A 17,065-nucleotide genomic window follows, 5' to 3' on the forward strand; every position below is an offset into this window, starting at 1 on the left:
TATTTTCACAATAATTATTTTATTATAATGTAATATTAATAAATTATACCGCAGAATTTTATTGCTAAGAAATCTTTTTTTTTTAAATTAAAATTTTTAAAATTTAACATAAGTGCTGTCGTGTATTATGCGGACACTGCAGGAGATATTGAATAAAATGTGAGTTAACATACGTGATAAAGTTAAAGTGTGAAAGTATATGTTGTATGAAATAATTAAGAACGATTTAAAACAGATATTTAAGCTGTAAGTATATACAATATATATAGGACTATGGTAGGTTCCGGTGAGTGTTAGACACGCTGCGTAGTTTAAGATAATAGGTGCTATCTTCTCGACTAATGGATCCCATGGGTGTCGCTAAAACCTTCCCGGTGTGGGTAATGATGTTTTATCGATTCGCGGATCCTCGTAACTTAACGTTACGCTGTTACCTAAAGCTATAGGTATAGACTGTCCGGGCACTTTGCTAGTTTTAAAACTGAGATACAATATAGTGTCCAGTGTGTCGAACGTGTATAACCGACCTCTAACAGTATATTATTCGCCGGTAACTATCGTTACTATCCCAGGGACCATACACCGTAGACCATAGACCATAGGTAACCCATGTTTTCCTCCCTCGCACTCGCTATTATATACCAAAGTAACAACTACACTTATTCTACGCAATCAATAAATTCTTTACTTTATGTTTTTTTAACTGTCGCTTAAATTGCTTTCGAGGATAAAAGTTTTTTTATTTTTAGTTTTATTGATTTAATAGTTTTTAAAATTTTTTTAAATTTAGTGGTGATAAAAATTTAAAATTAATTAAAGAATCAATGCAAGTGTAGTGAAAATAAATTTCAAATTAAAATTCTGAAGTAAATATACATTGAAAAAAAATTAACTTGAATCAAGAGAAAAATTCTTGAACCAAGAAAATAATTTTCAAGAGTTTCATTGTCTTGAATCAAGAAGAAAAATTCTTGAATTGAATAAAATTTACTTAAACCAAGAAAAATTTCTTAGTTTAGGAATTTTTCTACTTAAATCAAGAAGATGAGATTCTTCAAAATTATTTACTTGATTCAAGTAAATTTTTTTTTCTGTGTAGGGATATAAAAAATTAGATATAAAAAATTATAAGGAACATTTTTTAGTTGAAATTTAATTATTATATGTCACATAAAAAAAAACTTATTAATCAAATTTAAAATTCCTATTATATATATATATATATATATATCAATTTTCATATTTATTATTGAAAATGTCTCAAAAAATGATTAAATTTGAAGTTAAATTATAATATATTCAATCTCGTAAAAAATTTGAATTTAATGTCAAAATTTGAAGGCCCCAAATTTATAAGTGTATAAATTAAATATTAATAATTTTAATTGACGCAATGAATAGTTTAAACTGACGTTGACTGACACCTAATGTTAATACACTAAGAGTTTGTCCAAAAAAGGAATTAATTACGCGGACAATAGGTTCGCGCTCTCGAGCGTTTTCACGGTTTCGTGGCCTCGGTTTCCGAGGTAAGAATTATAAATACTTTTATAATAATATAATATGATATAGCTGGAGGGAATAAATTTTTTTCGAGCCGTCGCGGCAAAGGCCATACTGTTATGTTAATAAAGTTCTTAAACAATTACACTTTAATTACATTATATCCCAGGTTATTTAATGTTACGAGTTGCGATTATGATAATAAGATGGATTATTGTTATGTTTAATAATTCACCTAAAAAACTGTTAGACAGAGTGGCGCTACGCGTCCTCGTAAATAACAGTGAGCTTTTTACGATTCGATAATTATTTTTCCGCGGAAAAAAAAGCCGTATTGTAAGCGGGTGAGCTCTATAAGGGAGAACAGGCGCGTGGAAAATAGTTTAGCTCCTAAGCGCCGTGGAAATAAATAATTGGATTAATCGTACCGACACTCGTTAATCAGCGGTGTCTGACAGTGAAGACGTACAGTCAGATGCGGAGGTGCGAATAAAACTATTCCAAGCAATTAAAATCCTTTCCTAGGGAAATTCTTGTATATTGCTTCCTGTTTTATTGTAATATGTCGCGGTAACTATAACGTCTTTTTTTGTTAAAAAAATTTATTTATTTTATTCTATTGTATTGTACTCTGTAACTGACTGACGTTTTTGCAAGTCTCTGGCTAGAAAATTATTTAATTAACTGATGAAAGAAAATAATTATTTAATCTAACTGAATTTTTATGAAAAACTTTTTTTAGTAATTTTAAATTAATTATTTTGGCTAAAATATTAAAGACGTAAAAATTGATAAGGACTTTTTTTTTTGTAGAGCATTAAATTTTCTACAAAAAGATCTCGTATAATTTTTTTGTATCTCCAATATTTTCCCTGTAATTAAAATTCGCTCTAGACACAGATAAAGAGCGAGAATTTAAAATGACAAATTAAAAATAAAAACTGACCAGTGTGCGTTCGCTTGTGTGCCTTGAGGTGGGAGCTCTTGGTGTAGACTTTGTCGCATCCCGCGACATCACATCGGTGAACTTTGCGTCGCTTGAGGGCATCCCCGCAGTCACTGTCGACGTTATTGTGGCTACCACCGTGTCCAGCAACTCCGCTGTTACCTCTGCCGGTGAGGCCAATCCCAGGCGTCAGTGCCGGTCGTTTGTGAAATACACTAAAATAAAAAAAAAATCATCAATAAAAATGTATCATCATAATCTTCTTCGATAGCCTTACTTACACATTGTACATGATAAATAATAATATAATAAATGCCGGGTACAACGGTACAAGGTTATAAAGAATCAACAAGAAGTGGATGACAATGAATGATCAAGATCGATGATGGAAACATAAACCTGGCTGTTAGAGTTTTTTATCAGCGAGCGTGCCTGTTTTGGCGATGAGCCGATCTGCCGCGAGTAGCAAATGTAATAATTTTTTACATTTTTATTGTATATCGCGGACGCGGATAATATCGAGAATTATGACGAGTGAGCAAGAGATGGATCGGGAGATTAAGACCCGATAGAAAAAGGGACCAGGCTGAGGTCGAGGCAAGAAATTTGACGGCATCATAACGATAACCTTGGGGATTTATATAAATTCCCGATATATATTTTATTTATTCACAACATCTTCATTTATTCGATCCGAAAGATTCGATATGTATGATATGATACGATATGATGGAAGTCGGTGCAGGCGTATATGATCCCTGATGGAAAAACTTGCCGGTAATATCCTTTCTCGGCACGAAGCAGACGGCAGCCTTACCGATTGTCTACTCGGTCATACATCAATAAACTCTTAATAATACGGATGATATCCATAGCTCGTTATTCTCACCGTACACCAACTATTCAAGGTAATCGAATGTAGAAATTGCGTTCGTGACTGCGTCTACTAACATATTACACTGTATAATAGTTTTATTAATCTATTACGGTACCGTTCTATTCTTCTAATCATTATTATCCAAATATTTTTGTTTATATTTAATAATTTTATTTTTTATGCAATAATTTTGGACAAAAAAAATTCTTAATAATTATCAAGAATATTTATTCTTGTGTGAAAAAAAAAATTTTTAACAGAAGTAATTTTTTTAAATAATAAAAATAAAAAAAAATTTAATAAAATTTTTGTACTCTTACAAACAATCAAAAATTATTAATATAAAAATTTGAATTAATTTTTAAAATAATGATTGACAAATCGATATGAAATATAGATTACAATATTAAAAAAAAATTAGAGTTATGATTCTCGGTCAAGTTCATAATTTTGAACAAAAAACTGATAAAAACATTTGATTACAACAACAAAAATAATTTTTGTTTTGTAAATAATAAAAATAAAAAAAAGTTTAATAAAATTTTTGAACTCTTACAAACAATCAAAAATTATTAAAATAAAAATTTGAATTCATTTTTAAAATAATGATTGACAAATAAATATGAAATATAGTTTGTAATATTAAAAAAAAAAATAGAGTTATTAATTTCGGTTAAGTCCATAATTTTGAACGAAAAACTGATGAAACTATTTGGTTACAACAACCCGTAAACATTTGATCCGATAACATGGAATTAATACCACTTAAATAAAAAATACTATCGCAATCTAATAATACTTCTTCATAAAATTTAGTTATTTATAATAGGGATGATAGTAATTTATTAACGCATCGTTTACGATAATTTTGATTATTTCGTAGCTCGTAAATAAATAGTTAAGATAGACGGATAGATAGATAAATATATAACTTATATAAAACGGTAACTCGGTTGGACAGTCGCCCGCATACTCACAGTAGACACCTAACGAACCCTCCTGCGGCGAATTATCGCTCTTGTACCGTACCAGTGAATACTTTACGAGAAAATGCATATAGTATAGAGTAAAATTAAAGCTATTGCCAAGTAAAGCTCATATCCGGCAAAAACTCGCCAATAGAAATAGAATCTTAAGTTTATTAAATCACAATTTATTTTATTTTTAAATATTTATATAAATTACAAAGATTTTATTTATATATTGGAAGATATCTTTCTTCTAATCGTCTGGAACTCGCAGTAAAGATAAACTTTAAAGTACCGCTAATAAATATTTACATTTTTTATTTTATTTTATTTTATTATCTTCCTCAACTTCCATTACCGTATCATATGTATAACAAATTATCCATAAACATATTTTTAAAGTAAATATTATTTCCAATTAGCAATTATATGAATTTTTCTTCTCGGTCGTTCTCTTCGGCAAAACATTAAATCACCAATCGATATTAATTAACAAAAAATATCTTAAATTGCCTATTAAAACGTCAACGGAGGACATAATAAAATAAAAACAATTATTAAAAAAAAAATGTTGACTGCTGTCGCTCCTTATGTTTCTGTTTCTGTTGTTGTACCTAAATTATGGGAAAACAATTCGTGTTTTAAAGGCAAGGGACATTACATACTCCTATATTACTACTCACATCATAGATATTGCTTAACGATTAAATGTTTTTGAACATATCCAATATTATTGAGACTCGTTAGTAATATTTATATACACACTGCTTGTACAGTGAGTAAGTATATATAAAGACTGCTCAATACGCCAAGGGATTTCATCACGACGCGCGTCCAATCGAGTCGCACGCGGCCGTCCACCGGGATCGACGTGTAGCAGAACTCGATCGATTCCGCTGGGAGTCATTTCACGGTGGGAAACGGCTCTCGATCTCGATATGCCATATTTCTGACTCTTACTCTCCCCAAGTTCCTCGTTCCTTCGTTTTATTGAATTTCTATGCAATACATACATGACCTGAAGGTTCAATAATTTGAAAAAAAATTTTTTTTTTCAATTCACATTTTCAAATTAATTAATCCACACAGAAAAAAAATGTTCTTGAATCAAGTATATAATTTTGAAGAACTTAATCTTCTTGATTTGAGTAAAAAAATTCTTAAACTAAGAAATTTTTACTTGGTTTAAGGAAGTATGAGCGCTAGGCGGGGTGGGGATCGGTATTGACTCTAGCGCGGTAAGAGGAGAGCAGTAGCAATATGATTTTTCTCAATATATAGATATACATTTAACATTGACTAATGGCGGAATTTATTTTTCTTTTAATTAATACACTTTAATTAGTCGGGCAAGTGTAAATTTTTTTGAATTAAATTTAGTACTAATATATTTACTTTCATCCATAAGTTTTTTAAAAATATTCACCGACAGTTTTACGAGAAAAATACAGAAATGTATCTGTGTTTGGATGTTACCCCATAAGACCAATGTTAAATTGCTCAACTTCAAAGTTAATTACTTATTTAAATAATCGGGCAATCTCTTTCAAATTTTCGGAATTTATTTAGACATATTTAAACTTCATATTAAAAAAAAATCAAGCCTTTTATCAAAAGTTGTCTTGGTGCTCGTACTTCCTTAAGAAAATTTAACTTGATTCAAGAATTTTTCGTCTTGATTCTAGAGAATTACCCTCTTCAAAATTATTTTCTTGGTTCAAGAATTTTGCTCTTGGATCAAGTTAATTTTTTTTTTTCAGCGCACATAATTATTTCCAACAATTTTCATTTAAAAATCTTCGATTTTCTTAGCGGGAAGTTGAAAAAATTCATTACAATATTAATAATAAAAAATATTTACATCAATTAACAGTAATAACAATAACATAAATAACGATTCAAAAACGAATTTGACTCGAAAAATTAATTTTTATGTAAATTTATTCACTGATAAAATCAAAACTCGTAAACGGTAAAAAAAATTTGATTAAATTTACCTCGAATATTGTCGTAAGACCGGAAAACGCCTACATAAAAAATTTTATTTATTGCATAACCACTAAAAAACACTACTTTAAACCATTTATCGCGCTGGACAACAGCTTATACATATACTATACAATATATAATACGGTAGTCTAATAAACATAAATAATTTAGCGAAAATTTATCAGGCTCTTAAAAGAGGTCAATCCAAATTTCTCTTTTTTTCTTAAACAAAAAATCCCGTGGTAAACTTTCACGTCGAGTGTTAATGAATATTTAATAGTGTTACACTCGATCTTATTGTTAAATTCACTTTACTTTGATAGTTATCTCGGACACAGTTCTGTGAAGTTCAAGTCCAGACACACCCGCTGTGTTTTTCGGGTGTTTATATTTCATTATAAAAAAAAATGTAAATGTAAAACGAAAAAAAAAAATGAAATCGTCATGTATAATGAGACGAAACAGGATTATGTACTTACAGCGAAGCCTCCTTTATCCTTTGTAACGCAAGGAGGGCCGCCGAGGATGATACGAAAACAGGATCAGGTGGTTCAATACCACAGACTGATACTTCTCTCTCCCGCTGCCTCTCGCGGTCCCGTTGTCTCTCGCGGTGCTCTCGATCTCGTTCTCGGTGTTCTCGCTCTCGTTCTTTATTTCTGGTCACGTCTCTCGGTTCCTGCCTCTTCCGGTCTCGTTCCTGCTCGCGTTCTCTTACAATGTCCACTAGTGGTAATGCCGGTGACACTGTAACAAATTAATTAAAACAATAAATAAATAAATTGTTGGATTGTTTAGAAAAAAAAAAAAAAAAAAAAAAAAAAAAAAAATTCCGAGTAAATTTTCATCGAAAGCTGGCGCCAATTCACATTGCAGTAAATATATAAATGTTTTATAATCCATAATGTTAAGTAGACAAGGCTGTGCATCATGTTTGAGTCGCGGGTAAAAAACCGCGGAATAAAGATTTACTCTCGATACGTCTGAGATGGATCGCTCGGAGCACGATAGATCGATCGATTAATGCCCGCGGTACTTACGCATCAACGTCCTTGTCGTGTTTACCGTCCTAAGTACATGACATGTTCATGTAATATAATATCATACTGAATCGCGATCAAGTTTATTAGTACTGAAAGATATCGAGGCTTTCCGGATGATCTAGATTTCCCGATTCGCAGATATAATAGTGTGTATTAGTTTATTACGCACAATAACGCATTCTTGTTATGTTTAAATTGTTTTATTCTTATCTGTCAGACCAAGGCCTCTACGCCTTGTGTTATTATTGGTATTTTTTTTTTTTTTAGTTCTTATTTCTTGTTTCTAACTGGGTCATGATTTAGGCTCCGAGGTCGCTGCTGCTATTTATTGAGACAGTCTCAATGCGAAATGTCAGAAAGGCCATAAATATTGCGAGATTTATTGTATCGTTTGTTTGAGACACCCCATAAGTCCTCGGTAATTCGTTTTTCATGAGACAAAACACGCACTTCTGCTTAATGTCATATTTTATAAATGAAATAAGTAATTATTTTATTATTAAATAATTACTTGGAATCAAATTTTGTATTCGATAATAATTATTAAATTTTTTTGATAATTTAAAAAAGTAGTAAGAAAATATTTTAAAAAATTGCTTTGATAATTTTTTGAAATATCCACTTCTAAATTTTTTTTTACTTTTCTTGGTAGGGATTTTTTGAATAAAAATAAAATTCTAAAAATTTTCAGATGTTTAATAATTTTATTATAATTAAAAATATATAAGAAATATAAACATAGATTGAAATATTAAAAAAATGTATTTTAAATAATATAAAAAGAAAACTTTTTACAAAATTTAAAACATATTTTGTATGCATAATTTAATGTACTTCAATTAAAATTAAAATACCAAATATTTTACACTGATAGAAGGATTTAGTACAGAGTAGTAAACTGATTTAGTAACAAAATTTTTATTCATTTATTTGGGAGAAACAAATATTTTGTACCCATCATTATTATTTGTTACAGTTTAATCAATGATTTCTTTATATGAACAAAGCCTTATTACATGGAAGTAAATATTTAGTTCCACCAAATAATATTTAGTAACAGGTACTAAATATTTTTTTGGCAAGTATTGTCGGTAGATGGCTATGCTTTAATTCCAACGTTTATGTTATACATAACCTATTCACTGACTTAGATTATTTTATTCAGCTCGATTTTGGGAGATTTATTAAACCTTTAAAAACACACATACTCCCAATAAATGTCTTCTATTTCTGTCTTTTCTCAGTGGTGTTTAGTTAAGATTTTTCAATTTGTCTATTATTGATATATCAATATAGTTTTTTAACACATATGTTAAAAACTTGTTTAATTTAAAATTTTATAAATGTCTCAAACAAAAAAATATAATTTAATGAGATTATTTTCTTTATAATACCTTAAATTTTTACTTAAAATTATTTATTTGAATTATTTTTATTTATTTTAAGTTAAAAAGTTAGGTTACTCGCTAAAATTAGCTAAAAAATTAATTTCTTTGATACCAATAAACGATTTATTGAGTACCAATAAATCATTTGTTAAATACTACTAAATATTTATTTGGTGGAACTAAATGGGCTTTAATAAACGATTTAGTACCTATTACTAAATATTTGGTAATGAAAAGTTTGTTACTAAATCATTTAGTATCTGTTACTAAATCTTATTAAATAGAACTAAATCCTTCTATCAGTGTAATATATCAATCATAAATTTCTTACATAAATTTTTACCATAGAGATTTTACCAACAAGCATTATTCTCAAACGAACCAGCGACATATGTCAGGATAACGACATAAAAGCTATTTCCCCTATCTCATGTAGCACAGCCATTAACCGCTTAATTAGCCTTATACACATTGTAGTTATTGCTCTCCCAACTCTATAACCATAGAAGCATAATCCGTGACTTTGTCTCTTCTCTCTCCGAAGAATCCACCTGTTTCCCTCTAATTCATCGGCGTTGATATTTTTCTTGTTAGAGTTGTGGCATTAACTTTTCTCATTTCGGTCTGCGAGAGGGTAAGGGCCGTGATCTTCGACATCAAATGACGTCGGTGATCATCAAGATACTATACCGGGAATAAGATACTGACAGGTCACCGGTACGTAAATGTCTTGCGTACTAGTCGTAACCCCAAAGCGCATTTACGAGTAATAACCGCATCGCATCAACAAGTTAACTTTATTTAAACTCTCTGTGACGAAGACAGACAGGGATATATCCAAGATGATTAGATTAGAGGCGATTAGATCCATACAATTTGCTTATTCTTATTAGCTACTCTCAGTTCTCATCTTTTAATTTTATTTATGTGAGCCATACTGCAGGTAAACTGCTCTAATGCTCATAGAGCACTACTTTAGTAGGGTGTACCGAGTAGAGGGCAGATGCGATAGAACGAGAGAGAGTAGGTAATTGATAATGTTCAACTCAGAGGTTAATCCGTGGATTTATGGCCCAAGTGTGTAGCAAACATTTTTCGAATTGAGCCAAATTGAGGGATAATCGGCAGACGGTAATGCCTCGCTGTCGAGTGGATGAGATAGCTCCTCGTCCCGGTGATAGTCGGGTTAAAGTGTACGTTTAGTCATACACATACGTACTCATGTGAACTAGCTTACGCGTGGGCAACATGTTTGATTTAATGCGTTTAACAATTGCCTGCAATATAGACACGTACATCCAACCGGCCGCTTAAACTTATTATTATGCTTGTGATTATTATTGTACTTAGATACTCAGTGCACCTTATGCATTAAACAGTGCAGACTCCATACTCTATACATGATATAATACTGCGATCCACTCGGCTAACTACACCACAGCTAAATAGCTAAATTATTAGCAGCGTAATGCTCCTAAAGCCGCTATTAATACGACTACGAAATATATGCTAGGAATATAAATAGTTGTTATTTTAATATTGTATTGTTTAAGATGAAAAATTAGTCTCTTAAAAATCTAGCTCATTAATGCAGATCTTTTGATGACTTTTAATAAAAAGTTATTGCGGAGACGCTTTGTCAAGAGCAAATGCCACGAACCAACGTGACGGTATGAAATTGTTTGAGTTAATTCATTGTGTATTGTATTGTACAGTATTCAGTATTCAGTATTGTATGTGCTAATCAACAGCCGTGGACTTATGGGACTTTTCGCTTTAGTTGCTTCGCGGTGATTACGAGTGTTAATTGCAGAGACGGGTGAAAGTGACGCGTGCCAACCTCTGTCACGATTGTGCTACTAATTTATACACTTTAATAAGTTTGTCCTCTTGCAAAATTGATAATTGTTTGAGTTTTGAGGCGTCTGGGTAAATGGTCTTTGTTGTTTTAGGTGCTTTTGGATGTTGAAAGGCTCTGAGTTTATTTTATTTTGTATAAAGAAGTCTTTTAATTAAGCTAAAAAATTTTTTTTCGATTTTTAAACCACACACGGAAAAAGTAAACTGTAATATTCACTCGGATTCCGGTTAATTTTTATAGTTTCAAACAGTAAAGCGGACATCGGGGTAGCAAAAATATAAATATTACAGAACTTAATGTAGAAAGTATAAAAGCCACAATTTATGATTTAATGTCCAAAATAAGTGATTAGCAGCTGTCACTATAGTAAATAACGACTCTTTCATCTTAAAAAATTACAGTTTCAAACAGTAAAAATTGCCATTTCAATATATAGTCCATATTATGAGGAGAAGGGGAACTCAGTTGAAAGAGAAGGGGGTCTCACTCTGGGACAATTTAACATTTGAAACAGTAAAAATTATACTTTTGAAATATACATTTTACCAGTCCAAGCAAGTCAATAATTACAGTTTGATTTTTAGCGTTGCGTTTAAAATTTACCATTTTACTTTGTAAATATTGACGTTGCTTGTATTAGAAATTTATTAACTTTATTTTATACTTTTTACATATCATAAGATCATTTTTTAGGTACGAAATGATAAATATCAAAGTCTGAATTCTTAATTATTATACTTTAACATTTTAGACATTTACATTGAGAATATTACTGTTTGAAATAGTATTTTCTTCCATGTAAAGAGTAAATTGTAACGTTTAAATGGTAAATATTATAAAGTGAATAGTAAAATCACGATTTTACTGTTTGAAAAGGTAATTTATAGCAGTTGATCATTACTTATTATAAATCGACTGTTATTTATTACAGTTTACTTTTTTCTGTGCAAAAATAAGAAAAAAATATTTAAATTTTCATTAAGAAAAAAAATAAGTGGAACTTAGATGAAAATTAAAATTCGTGTGAGTTATTAATTATTAAATGTAAATTTACATTTTTATAAATAATTTACATGTTTATAAATATTATTAAAATTTTTATTGTCTTCAGATTAAAAAAGATAAGATAAATAAACAAATCTAATAAGATACCGCAGAATTGTTTTAAATTCTCAGTAGATATTGTAGAGAAGAGAGGATTTACGGGAGTGGCATCTGCGAGCTTCCTGGTGTAGTTTCAGGTTTGATTTCAGGATTATCCACCACAACAGTAACAGCAAGAGCACGTGCAGTGAAAGACACAGCACACCAAGTTGTGTTTATTCTGAAATCGATTTTATAAGCTGGTATGGATCCAGCAACTGAACAACTGGAGGCATACGTGTGCATTGTAGATAGGATGGGAGGATTTAAAAGAAGTAAGGAAAGAGTTGAAGAAAGAACAACACTACCCTCTACTCTAGTGCACTACTGGTACAACTGGTCCTTTTCTAAAGTTATGACATTATATCGCACTTAGCGAAGATGCTATCGGCAATACTGAAACACGACGAGCTGACCGTCGGCCATTAGTATCGATGTTCTCACGCCTTTGTAGCGCATACAAGACCACAACAAGAGATGCGGGTTACATATTGTTGCGGTATCGGTCTCTGGGGTTTATCTTATCCGGGAATCGACGACTGTAAATAATGATTGATCGGAAAAATGAATCCCTCGTTGTGTTTTCACGATTCGCTGGCACACATGTAATCCAATATACATACTTATACATTTATATATATTTATACATTTATAGGTAGGTGTTGTTGTAAGGAAGTTGCTACTTGTATAAATGCCGCGGTTTAGCTCTCGTTTGTATGTATTATATCGTGGATCCGCGATATCGTCGAAAGGAGATACTGGGCCCACCATCGAGTACTAATAGTCCTGCTACCTTATCTTATACACGAATAATATTTTTATGTTCCGTTTTTTTTTTTTTTTTTTTTTTTATTTTCAATTCGCAATAACAGTATTAGTATTTTTTTTTTTTTTATTTATATATTTAACATAATTTATAAAATGATTTATAAAATTATTGCGTAGCCAATTTAATTAAAAATTAATAATTAATTACATGATTCATAGCCAAAAGTTAACCCGAGTAAAAATTCGAGTCCCGTTTTGACCGTAAAAATGTCCCAACTCTTTGAAGTCTAATATGCCGCTAAAAATCGAGTCTATTTTGACCGTACAAGACGGTATCGGAGAATAAGTACGGTTAAAACAGGCGTACGCAGGTCTGTTTTGACCGTAAAAATTTCCAGGAGTATAATATTATCATTATAAATATTATTACTATATTTGTCATCTTGTTGATTATTATTATTTCTCTTGCCATCTTGTAGTTCTTAGGCGCGAAAATTTAAATTAATAAAAAACATGAAAAGTTGACATTTAAAAATTAAAAATTTAATAATAATAATAACAATAATAATCTCAGAGAAGGGTTTTTCAAAAAAGGGAAAAACTGACGTTTTTCATATTTTTTTTTTACTCTAAAATTGAAATTTTTCAAAAAATTAAAAAAAATTTTTCTATTTTAGATTTACTCTGATAAAAAAAATATTTTACAAGTAGAAAAAAAAAATTTTTTTAATTATCGATTTTTCGATATTTTGCTAAAACTTTTTTTTAACCCAAAATTTGAAATTTTTCATAATTTGTTTTTAGTTAAAAAATTGAAATGAGACTACTGAGATTCGCCTTTTACCAATCGGCAGTGTAGCGATGCGGGTAGCGCGTAAGTCTTGACGAGCGATAGGTTCCAAGTTCGGTTCTCGGTTAGGGCAAAGCGACTTTTATTTATTTCTTTATTTACGAAGCGTATTAGGTTAATATTAGGTTAAATTAAGTTACCATAAGTAATCCTTTCCTCCTATTTCCTTACTCCTTAATATGTATAAACTGGACAATAAATAACCCCTGTTCGTAAAAAGACTCAAATTTGGGAAATCATCCATTTTTGTTTTTTTTATTACAAAATTAATTTTATATATTTTTTTGTGCTCATAAACAATCTTGATAGTAGTAATTGTAATAATTGTTAATTACAAATTTTTATGTTAATGACAATTATTATTAATTACTATTACTTAGTTTTTATAAAAATAATAATTATTATTCATAATAATAATTATTATTGCAGTGATTGAAACAAAAAAAAAATAAATAAATGGGATTTCAATTGGATTTGAACCCGGACCCCTAAGAATTTTAAAATTTAATTTATTATTATTTATTATTATTATTATTATCATTATTTCAAGCCTGGTTTGACCGTAATCGTGGTAGAATGGGACAAAACTCCACTAGTTACGGTGAAACCAGGCTCAGTTTAAATGAGCTATCAATACAGCGCCAAGTCTGTTTTGACCGTAAAATTGAGATGGGAAAAAATTACGGTTAAAACGGAACTCGAATTTCGACTCGGGAAAATATTTAATTGACCAATTTTTTTTTACTAAAAATGTGACATAAATAAATGCCATTAAACTAATAGAAAAAATTAACTTGACCACAAAAAAAAAAAATTTAGGCTCTGAGGTATATTTCGAGGATATTTAAAAAATTTGTATTTTTAAAAAATAATATAAAAGTTTTAACTAATAATTAGATGAATGATTTTTAAATATTTGTATTTATTATTCTTTAATAAATTTTACTACTATAAAAATCGAAAAATTAATTTTTTTTTTTTTTTTTTAAATTAAACAATTTATCAAATAATAAATTTTGTCAAATCTGTTCACTTTTATTAGATAATAAAAGCGATTAATTAAAGGATCAAAGCATTGGAGAGTTAATAATTACTATGAAATTGATCAAACAGCCGTTAATATTCCTGTTATTTGTAATGAATATTTTTATCTCAAGTAGCTAATTATAATTATTTAATGATAGAGGATGATTTAATGATTCAGTAAATATTTAAAGTAAATCGATTAAAAATTAAACAAAAGTATATACTTTATTGAAGTTAATAAAGCAGTTAAGTTAGATAAATTTCGAATTATTATTATTTTAAAAGCAGGGAATGATTGATCGATAAGTTGTGTGCTGGTGGTTTTCAACCAAGCGTGAGAACCACCGCGATGGGTTATCGATTATCGCATGAGAGCAAAGCCCTTACAGTCAGTCGTATTTCCCGAAAGCGAGATGAGCAATATAAGGTACTTGTTACCTGTACACTTGTACCTCGGCCGTATACAATATTTTATATGGATTTTTTCTCATCTTATAATAATAATCCTGGAGAGATTCACTAGAGTAGCGAACGCACTAGGAACTCGATAGCCTTTTAACCATTTTATTTATACATTAAAAATAAAAATCAACACTAGTCGAATCAATAAATCTGTTGGGTAAATATTTACAAATCTCGAGGCTTATAACTTTGAAGCTGCACACCTCAAGTAAAGTGCAAAGTGTTAGTGCGGTGAAAAATTTTGGCCGGTTTCAAAAATGTTCAATTTATTATCAATAAAATTGAATATTTGAAAAGATTTATCGATTTACGGGAAAAAATAAATAATTATTGTTATTAAATAAATTGATGAATTAAAAGCCCGCGTGATAATTATAATAGCGTGGAATCGCAAGTATTAAAAGAGTTTAAATTTAAAAGTGTATTTATTTTTATTTTTTATTTTGTTGACGCTTAAACCCAGAGGGTTATCAGCTTAGACTCCGGAAGGACCAGATCGTAAAGCAGGAGCGGGATTGCCGAATACCTTCGCTCTGTAATTATATATTGCAGGCCGCCCTCACTCTTTTATTACACATATCTGATGGTTTATACACATGCCTTAACTTTGCTTTGCTTTTACTTTGCCTTACACATACGCGGATATTTTATTCTTTGGGCGTTGAATTTTCACGGCGAATCTTACTTTATACTCTCAGCTCTTAAATATATTTATCCGTCTATATACTATCCATACACAGCAACGGTAATACAATCAAGCCGGGCTGAGAAACACGAGCCACATACACGAGTCGGGAAGAGAAAAAGACAGGCGATGAGTGCCAGAGTGCCGCGTGGGTGGATTACTCGAATCGCCCGAGGAGAGGTTCTGGAATGCTAAACAACGCGAGTGTGCTGAATCCTGGTTATCGGCTCAACGTCAATTACTCAATATCACTCGTATTTTTTTATCCTTTGCCAAACTATTATTTTTACTTTTTATTGATTGCTTCTTGCTGTTTAATTTAATAATTATTCTCATTTACATTTTTTATCTCAGACTCGGGAATTTTATGAATTTTATTAATACCATCAATTATTTTTAAATTTAATAATTATTGCTTAATTAATATTCATTGATATAATTTTTAATCATTATAAATAAATATTTAAGCCAGAAATACATTTCAAAATTTTGTTATTAATATATTTATTCACTTAATATTCGTATTTGGAGTTTAGAATTTAATTTCTGGCTAAGTAGTAAAAGATACGACAAAATTAAGGACCTTTTTTTTAAGAATTAAATTTTCTACAAAAAAGTTGGAAATTTTTCTGTATCATTAATATTTCTCCAAATTTTTACATTAAAAAAAAATCTTTCAAATTCACAATATCAAATAATTAATTTTTAAATTTCTAACTGAAAATTTATCGGAAAAATTGTGGAAAGAAAAATACCTAGCTCTAATTCCAACTAACTAATTAAATAAATCACCTGAAGAAAAAACAGTTTCCAAAAAATCCTCTAATTTATCGATCTAACCACTTAGCTTCCCGGCGTATAAATCGTGAATGAATAATGAATTAATAATTGAAAGTTTGCGATTGGACTGATTTCAATGAGCCGAGGGTGGAAATAAATGGCCGAGAGCAGATCTCGGGACGGAGGAAGAAGGAAAGAGCACTAGGGGAATGGATAATGGATAGAGGATAGAGAATAGCGAACGGAGAACAGAGGAAGGACGATGGATTCGAAGGATCGCAATGTGCCGATACACGATAAATCTATCGAGAGGTGATAGATGAGCCGAGGTGGCTGTAGGTCGCGGCTTAGCCTCTACTCGAGAGGTGAATAGTATCACCCTACACACTGCCTATTCACTACACACCATACACTTTTATGTCTCTCTACATAGAAGCATTCACCTGCAGAAAATAAAGGATGAGTTACTCTTACGTGCCGACACACACGCATCTATAAAGTGTATAAAATATAATAAATAAATAAATAAATAAATATACAGATGCGTATTTTAAAATCCAGAGATTGTGCCAAGGATTCTTGTATGTGCATAGAATAGAAGACTAAGAGACAACAAGATGAATGGAGTTTCGATAAAATGTTTGACTTGTACGATTAAATCCTTAGAGACACCTTTCTCTTATTTTTACAAAAATTATGTTTATTTATTATTTGAATAAATTTCATTGTCTTTAACATCACAGGTGTTTTATTAATAATTTATTGTGACTGTTAGT

General features: G+C 30.3%; 1 protein-coding gene across 3 annotated transcripts in view; it reads right to left on the reverse strand.

The window, feature by feature from the left end:
• The window catches only part of LOC123261823 (Krueppel-like factor 3), a 252,539-nt gene that overhangs the window by 8,205 nt on the left and 227,269 nt on the right, over positions 1-17,065 (reverse strand). For all 3 annotated transcript variants that reach the window (XM_044723655.1, XM_044723652.1, XM_044723656.1), the window contains 2 exons: positions 6,763-7,030; positions 2,450-2,664 (listed from right to left, as the gene is read on the reverse strand). In XM_044723655.1, coding sequence (XP_044579590.1) covers positions 2,450-2,664; positions 6,763-7,030 — 483 coding nt within the window. The remainder of the gene's footprint in view (positions 1-2,449; positions 2,665-6,762; positions 7,031-17,065) is intronic.

The sequence above is a fragment of the Cotesia glomerata genome, linkage group LG3 (assembly GCF_020080835.1).
Source record: "Cotesia glomerata isolate CgM1 linkage group LG3, MPM_Cglom_v2.3, whole genome shotgun sequence".
NCBI lineage: Eukaryota > Metazoa > Arthropoda > Insecta > Hymenoptera > Braconidae > Cotesia > Cotesia glomerata.